Below are 8,872 nucleotides of genomic sequence, written 5' to 3'. Positions count from 1 at the left end.
CTATGTCCTCCTGCTTGACTTATTCTCTGCCTGCCTTGAATTTTCCATCCTTTGACACAGTTGACCTCTCCCTTCTGCTACCAGCTTTAACCTCACCTATAGTATCCTTCTCCCATCCTTTGTAGATTGTAAGCCCTCGTGGGCAAGGTCCTCATTCCTTCTGTACCAGTTTATAACTGGTCTTGTCTATGCCTGTTATACTTTTTATTTATGTATACCTCCTTTTCCCTTTTTATATGTACAGTGCCATGGGATGAATGTTGCTTTAATAATAAATAATAATCCTATAGAAACAAACTGCAGGTCCTTTAGCACCTCTATGGAACTTTCCTCCTAAGGACATATCTGGTTGATCAGCTCTCTTTGTATCTGACCTCTCATCACAATTACACCACAGGACATGTATTTATTTAGATCTTATTTATTAAACCTGAACACAAAATATACATTATGAATGATCGATCTTTGAGTAGGATAAAATGATTGATGATTAGGATAATCATTGCAGAAGGAAGCTCAAGTAAACACTGAATTCCCACCCCCCAAAAAAGGAACATTCATAGAATAGAAACACTGAAAACCCAAATTGATTATAATGGGATCTGATGAGGATCTGGATGTTTCCGGCACATCCGGAAGTGACAGATCAGAGGTAAAAAATTATACCTACTATACCAGTAATATCCCCCTTTAGTAGATGTTTTCCTATTGGGGAATCTAATAAAAAAAATGAATATTAGGGTTTTCTTCATCTTCAGCTCTGTGAATCATATCTACATTTCCAGTACAAGTGGTTGTGACTCCAGCTGATGTGACGTCACCTGTTATGGCCTTGATGACATCACCTTCAGCAGCAATTATTGCAATACAGAGTTAGATTGGAGGGTTAATAGTGTAGGTTTAGTTTAGGACCACATAAAGCATCTCCACTGGCTGCATTTCCTTTAGTCCAAACCTGATGAGTTGCACATTTTTCCTTTTCATTATCATGTGGAAGGAGCCATTTTTTCTAAGTTAATAAAACCCCTTTGTCGGTTGTGTCTTCTTTATTATGAAATTATACAGATTAGAAATGTCCTGTACTCCTGACCAGTAAGACAACAGCTTAATTCACTATATCCATAGTTATGTGTGAATGAAACCACATGGGGTGTCTGTTTGTTCTGACCCCCTCTATGCATCAATCAGCATTAGTCACAGCAGACAGGAAGTTAAAAGGAACTTGTCACATGTACTACGATCTAAACTATACAAAATGGCTTCTCCCCTGAATGAGTTCTCCCATGTTTAGCAAGACTGGATTTCAAACTAAATGATTTCCCACATTCAGGACATACGGTTTCTACCTTGTGGGAGTTCTCTGATGCTGAATAAAACTTAATTTACGGGTAAAACATTTCCCACATTCTGAACACGAAAATGGCTTCTGCCCTATATGAGTTATAACATGTTCTATAAGCTATGATTTCGCACAAAATACTTCCAAAATTCAGTTCAAGATGAGATTTCTGACTTAAGAACTTTCCACATTCAAGACATGAATATGGCTTCTACCTTGTGTGAGTTCTCTGATGCCGAACAAAACTTGATTGGCGGTTAAAACATTTCCCACATTCTGAACATGAATATGGCTTCTCTCCTGTGTGAATTCTTAGATGTTCTATAAACAATAATTTCACAGCAAAATACTTTCCACATTCAGGACATACAAAAGGCTTCTCTCCTGTGTGAGTTCTCTGATGTTTTCTAAGCAATGATTTCGCACCAAAGTGCTTCCCACATTCAGGACACATAAATGGCTTCTCTCCTGTGTGAATTCTTCGATGATCTATAAGCAATGATTTTACACCAAAATACTTCCCACATTCAGGACACATAAATGGCTTCTCTCCTGTGTGAGTTCTCAGATGTATATTAAGATTTGATTTATGACTAAAACATTTCCCACATTCAAGACATGAAAATGGCTTCTTCCCTGTGTGACTTCTCTGATGACGAATTAAACTTGATTGACGGCTAAAACATTTCCCACATTCTGAACACGAAAATGGCTTCTCCCCTGTGTGAGTTATCTGATGTTTTCTAAGCAATGATTTCGCACCAAAGTGCCTTCCACATTCAGAACACATATATGGCTTCTCTCCTGTGTGAATTCTTAGATGTTCTATAAGCGTTGATTTTGCACCAAAATACTTCCCACATTCAGGACACATAAATGGCTTCTCTCCTGTGTGAGTTCTCAGATGTATACCAAGATGTGATTTCAGACTAAAACATTTCCCACATTCAAGACATGAAAATGGCTTTTTCCCTGTGTGACTTCTCTGATGCCGAGCAAAACTTGATTGACGGTTAAAACATTTCCCACATTCTAAACATGAAAATGGTTTCTCTCCTGTGTGAATTCTTAGATGGTTCTCAAGATGAGATTTCTGATTAAAACATTTCCCACATTCGGGACATGAAAATGGCTTCTCTCTTGTGTGTGTTCTCAAATGTTTTCTAAGAAATGATTTAGCACCAAATTCCTTCCCACATTCAGGACAGATAAATGGCTTCTCCCCTGTGTGAGTTCTCTGATGTTCATCTAGACTGAATTGACTGGTACAAGATTTTCCACATTGAAAGCATGAAAATGACTTTTTATCTCTGTGATTTCTCTCATGCAAAGAACGATTGGATTCTTTTTTTAACTGTTTCTCACATGGAAATATTTTTCCACGTTTCTGTATAGTTCTGGTTCTGCCAACCAGTAATTGACTATAAGAAGATTTCTTGTGATCAGCAGTATTGGTGGATAGATCTTCAATGTGAAAGACTGAGTCCACATTAGGAGCTATTGGATTAGCTTGTGTGGTATTGTTATCTTCTGCTTTATGATAGGAAGATAAATGGAGATGTCCATGGGAGTCACTCATCCAGTCTTCACCTGGAAAAAGAAACAAAATTTCCTTATTTTCCCAAAGCTTTTTCATTTTTTATTTATGAATCAAGCTTTATTGAGACAACAGCAAGCCAGGAAACAAAGTAAATAGGAGATGCAAGAAAGCAGGATAATGTAAAATAAAGTAAATCACATGTACTTATATAACAGCAAATAAAGATTATATTACTTAATCTCAATACTGAACTTGCAGCACCAAGAAGGACAAGCTTTAAGTTAATGCAAATAGAGGAAGTAGCAGGTGTCGCTAAGATCTGCAAATGTTTAAGCACCTAACTTTAATCCGTGGCATGTGGTAGAGGCATAAAAGTCAGATTGAAAGCAAAGTTTCAAATCTTAAAAATCAGATCAAGTTGTGTGTGATAATTGTGCGATGCCTGGTGTTTGTCGACGTGCCACTTATCGACACTTGTTTCAAGTTGAGAGGGACAGAACTGAGAGACCTTGGTCCATCACTCTGGCAGATCGTCACGCACCTAGCCCCAGATGTCAGTACTATTCAACGTTCTGTTTCCCGGTGGTTGGGAGAACAATGACAAACTGGAATGACAACACAAGGTGCACAGAGGGCAACCGAATCCTGCTTTTGTCTCAGACTAAATAATAGCCAAACATTGGTCTGGACCAAAAGCAACAATCCCTTTCCTTCGAGCATAGTTTTATATCTTACAAGATCTTTCCCACCATATATTGCTGCAACGTGCTAAAACCACTGCTAGACAGTTTTTTGGGGATTGGGGGGGAGGAGGTGAGCTATCATCAGAACAACAGATCACTCATGATGTATCGCAATTCCTAAAGCAGAGCCTCTTGATTTTTCTGTACCATTTTTGTGTATAATGTAATAACCCCGCGGTGCATCTCTCCTGTTCTCCTGATAGCCCTGATTCTACTACTAATAGAAAAGGGAAAATAGTCAAACCACTGTGAGCTGGCTGAATATTACTTGTATTTAGGACTTAACCACTGGGGAAGGAGGGCGATAAGTGCCTCCCAGTGATGAGAAATAAAATATCCAGCTGATGTACCGTTAGATGTTTCACTACCTGCCCCTTCCTGCACTGTATTCTCCGAACAGGTCACAGAGCATACCCACAGCACTGTCCCATAGAAGTCAATGTGCCGTCATCTGTCTCCTATGTCTCAGTGGATGCTGAACTGTTCTTAACAAAACAGAGCAACAGCGCAGGCAAGATGGCCGCCCCCAAAACCATCCCCAGAAAATATACAATCAAATAATGTTTACATGCAGCAATCAGCTCTGCTGTATGGGGACAAGAAACCGCTACTTGTCACCATAGGGAATCACTGTTTCTGGGCAGCAGACCCATGTTTATTATACAGGATGATCTGCTGCCCAGAAATGATGATCTTTGGTGCCACAGAAAGACACGATCACCCGGAGAACAATCGTTTTCTCGTTCATCAGGTGGTCGCTGGCAGCTTTACATGGCCAATTATCGGGGATGAGAGTTCCTACTAACACTTGTCCCTGATAATTGCATTGTTGCTAACTGTCCCAAATTTGCTGGGACTGTGTCTGATTTTCAAGGACAGTCCCGGCAAATTTCCACTGTCCCTGGCCGAAAATGGGAGAGGGCTAACATATACCCAAAAGTGGGGTTTTCTGGGCAGGTTTGGGGCATTCCTGGGGTGGGGCTTATATGCCTTGACTTTACCAACTGAAATATTAGTAAGGGTCCATTCACACGTCCGTAGTGTATTGCGGATCCGCAATACACCCAGCCAGCACCCCCCATAGAACTGCCTATTCTTGTCCGCAATTGCGAACAAGAATAGGAAATGTTCTATTTTTTTGCGGGGCCGGATGTTTGGGGCCGCGCTCCGGAAAAGTAGATGCGGAGAGCACATAGCCAGCAAAGGAGGCAATATGGAGAATCACAATACATTAGTAAGTGCCTGGTATTAACTTTCTCTACATGTTAAATGCCATTTGCTGGGGTTGGACAGCCCCTTTAATGAAGTAATTTACAGTCAAACAAGATTTATGAAAGGCTCTTACCATTCACAGACGCTGGTATGGATTTTTCCAGTTCACTTGTTGTTCCATCGGCCATTTCCTGCAAGATTAAAGGAGAAGGAACCTAGCTTATCTGATATCCGGGTGAAGATCCAAAACCTTTAGAATATGAACCAATCTGCTCTAAAATGAGAAGGATCTAAAGTGGTGATCAGACAGGATCCACGTTCTGCCATTTACTTTACACAATTCAAGTAAATGGGGCTGAGCTGCGCCTAGACCACGTGACCGATAGTCGTGAAGTCAATGGTCTAGGTTATGTAGAAAACCAGATGTAAAGACTTTTAAAACTACCCCAAAAGGCTCTGGATCCATGTCAGTATTCTGCCTTAGATGAATTGTGCTGTTAATCTACAATTTACATCAATATACCACAACTTTCATTTATACACATCGACTATCTGTTGCTCAAGTGGACATACAAACTTTACAACAATCTTTTTTGAAACCAGAAATCTTATGGATAACAATTAGATGCAATGGAGCCTACAGTATACTCCACTGCTGCTGGGGGGGAGGTCAGTAGATGGAGAGTACAGTATACTCCACTGCTGCTGGGGGAGGTCAGTAGACGGAGCGTACAGTATACTTCACTGCTGCTGGGGGAGGTCAGTAGACGGAGAGTACAGTATACTCCACTGCTGCTGGGGGAGGTCAGTAGATGGAGAGTACAGTATACTCCACTGCTGCTGGGGGAGGTCAGTAGATGGAGAGTACAGTATACTCCACTGCTGCTAGAGGAGGTCAGTAGATGGAGCGTACAGTATACTCCACCGCTGCTGGGGGAGGTCAGTAGATGGAGAGTACAGTATACTCCACTGCTGCTGGGGGAGGTCAGTAGATGGAGAGTACAGTATACTCCACTGCTGCTGGGGGAGGTCAGTAGACGGAGAGTACAGTATACTCCACTGCTGCTGGGGGAGGTCAGTAGATGGAGAGTACAGTATACTCCACTGCTGCTGGGGGAGGTCAGTAGACGGAGAGTACAGTATACTCCACTGCTGCTGGGGGAGGTCAGTAGACGGAGCGTACAGTATACTCCACTGCTGCTGGGGGGGGGTCAGTAGACGGAGAGTACAGTATACTCCACTGCTGCTGGGGGAGGTCAGTAGATGGAGAGTACAGTATACTCCACTGCTGCTGGGGGGGGGGGTCAGTAGACGGAGCGTACAGTATACTTCACTGCTGCTGGGGGAGGTCAGTAGACGGAGAGTACAGTATACTCCACTGCTGCTGGGGGAGGTCAGTAGATGGAGAGTACAGTATACTCCACTGCTGCTGGGGGAGGTCAGTAGATGGAGAGTACAGTATACTCCACTGCTGCTGGGGGAGGTCAGTAGATGGAGAGTACAGTATACTCCACTGCTGCTAGAGGAGGTCAGTAGATGGAGCGTACAGTATACTCCACCGCTGCTGGGGGAGGTCAGTAGATGGAGAGTACAGTATACTCCACTGCTGCTGGGGGAGGTCAGTAGATGGAGAGTACAGTATACTCCACTGCTGCTGGGGGAGGTCAGTAGACGGAGAGTACAGTATACTCCACTGCTGCTGGGGGAGGTCAGTAGACGGAGAGTACAGTATACTCCACTGCTGCTGGGGGAGGTCAGTAGATGGAGAGTACAGTATACTCCACTGCTGCTGGGGGAGGTCAGTAGACGGAGAGTACAGTATACTCCACTGCTGCTGGGGGAGGTCAGTAGACGGAGCGTACAGTATACTCCACTGCTGCTGGGGGAGGTCAGTAGACGGAGCGTACAGTATACTCCACTGCTGCTGGGGGAGGTCAGTAGATGGAGAGTACAGTATACTCCACTGCTGCTGGGGGAGGTCAGTAGATGGAGCGTACAGTATACTCCACTGCTGCTGGGGGAGGTCAGTAGATGGAGAGTACAGTATACTCCACTGCTGCTGGGGGAGGTCAGTAGATGGAGAGTACAGTATACACCACTGCTGCTGGGGGAGGTCAGTAGATGGAGAGTACAGTATACTCCACTGCTGCTGGGGGAGGTCAGTAGATGGAGAGCACAGTATACTCCACTGCTGCTGGGGGAGGTCAGTAGATGGAGCGTACAGTATACTCCACTGCTGCTGGGGGAGGTCAGTAGATGGAGAGTACAGTATACTCCACTGCTGCTGGGGGAGGTCAGTAGATGGAGCGTACAGTATACTCCACTGCTGCTGGGGGAGGTCAGTAGATGGAGCGTACAGTATACTCCACTGCTGCTGGGGGGGGGTCAGTAGATGGAGAGTACAGTATACTCCACTGCTGCTGGGGGAGGTCAGTAGATGGAGAGTACAGTATACTCCACTGCTGCTGGGGGAGGTCAGTAGACGGAGAGTACAGTATACTCCACTGCTGCTGGGGGAGGTCAGTAGAAAGCTCCATTACATCCGTCTATAGAGGATTTGTAGAAACCTCAGCTTCACCTACCTGATGATCCAGTGGGATATTTGGTTTCTCCTCTGGACAGTCCTGGGAATACTGAGGACTAGGACATCTCTCTGGTGGATTTCTCTGCCTGGATCCATCTATAGGAAATACACACAGTGACTGAATACATTGTCTATATGTGATGATCAGATGATGGGGGAATCTGACTCTTAAAACTGTTCTCTCCTCTACAGTCATGAAAGGTCTCCTCTTACCCGGTGATGTGGGGGACTGGCGATTCTCCATCATGACGTCCTTGTACAGATCCTTGTGTTCTTGTAAATACTCCCACTCCTCCATGGAGAAATAGACAGCGACATCCTGACACCTTATAGGAACCTGACAACACAAGGATACAGTCATTACCAGACCCCTCCCTTGGCGTTATTGTATAATGTCCCAGCATTCCCAGCAGCGCTCACCTCTCCGCTCAGCAGCTCAGTGATCCTGGTGGTAAGTTCTAGGATCTTCTGCTCATGTATCAGGGAATGAGGTGGAGGTTCGGTGATGGGGCTCTGGGTCCTGCTCCGTCCTCCTGACACACGGGGTGTCACACACTCACCAGACGACTTCTTCACTACTGTGTAATCCTGTGTATGGGGAGACGCCGATCACTACAGAGATTCTAAGAATCCTTCACCTTTCCAGGCATTTCCCTGGTTTATTACTAGAGATAAGAGTAATGTCATGTGAGACTCTCACCTCTCCAGTTATCAAGGAGAAGATCTCCAGGGTGAGGTCTAATATCCTTGCAGCCATGTGGTCTCTGTCCTTCTCCATCCTTGGTGGGTCATTGACGGAAAAGTCCATCGTCTTTAAAAAGAAGAGAGTCCTGTACATAGGAAAGCTGAGGGTGAGAGAAAAATGACATCTGGAGGAACACCTTACATAAAAAAATGTGTCTCAGGAATTTAGAATTATAAAGTATTACCGATAGAGTACAAGGGAAGTCACTCAGCTATTGAAACATTGGAGTGACATTTTTATGACCAAAAGCTATTATCCAAAGTAACCACTGTTTGCAGCATGGACATGCTCTTGGTCATGCTCTTCCAACCACTGTCGGACATTTCTAGAATGTGGCTAGTGTTGAGCGAACTTGTGTTTTAAGTTCGGCGTCTAAAGTTCGAGTTCAGGTTATCAAAAGAATCCTGTTATGGATTCTAAATTCCGTTATGGTCCGTGGTAGCGAAAACCATAACGCGATTCTTCGATAACCCGAACCTGAACTTTAGACGCCGAACTTAAAACACAAGTTCGCTCAACACTACCTGTGACATGTCGTATTGTCTTGCTGAAAGATCCTATTTGCTGCCCCAGAGAAGACAATCAGCATGTCGGGGTGGACATGATCTGCAAGGATGGATTGATACCCAAATTGGATGACAGTACCTTCCAAATGGTTGGATGGGCCCAAAAAATGCCACAAAAACATTCCCCAGACCATAATGCAGCA

The 8,872-nt window shown here is 44.1% G+C and overlaps 1 protein-coding gene across 1 annotated transcript; it reads right to left on the bottom strand.

Moving 5' to 3' along the window:
• Positions 1-499: 499 nt before the first annotated feature.
• Positions 500-7,858, bottom strand: LOC122934781 (zinc finger protein OZF-like). Its single transcript, XM_044290479.1, has 5 exons — positions 7,839-7,858; positions 7,632-7,755; positions 7,417-7,514; positions 4,968-5,025; positions 500-2,929 (listed from the first exon to the last, which is right to left on the bottom strand). Exons 2-5 carry the CDS (start codon positions 7,714-7,716, stop codon positions 1,551-1,553), a joined length of 1,620 nt encoding a protein of 539 aa, XP_044146414.1. The 5' UTR covers positions 7,717-7,755; positions 7,839-7,858; the 3' UTR covers positions 500-1,550.
• Positions 7,859-8,872: the final 1,014 nt, after the last annotated feature.

Source organism: Bufo gargarizans, chromosome 4 (assembly GCF_014858855.1).
Source record: "Bufo gargarizans isolate SCDJY-AF-19 chromosome 4, ASM1485885v1, whole genome shotgun sequence".
Lineage (NCBI taxonomy): Eukaryota > Metazoa > Chordata > Amphibia > Anura > Bufonidae > Bufo > Bufo gargarizans.
This window is presented reverse-complemented; position numbering and strand designations above follow the sequence as displayed.

What these genes read in the sequence shown, in the direction of transcription:
- LOC122934781 (XM_044290479.1), bottom strand. Translation starts at nt 7,716, where the DNA reads ATGGAGGAGTGGGAGTATTTACAAGAACACAAGGATCTGTACAAGGAC. An exon ending in ATATCCCACTGGATCATCAG is followed by an intron (nt 5,026 to 7,416) that starts GTAGGTGAAGCT and finishes TTAATCTTGCAG; the next exon opens with GAAATGGCCGATGGAACAAC. An exon ending in CATACCAGCGTCTGTGAATG is followed by an intron (nt 2,930 to 4,967) that starts GTAAGAGCCTTT and finishes TTCTTTTTCCAG; the next exon opens with GTGAAGACTGGATGAGTGAC.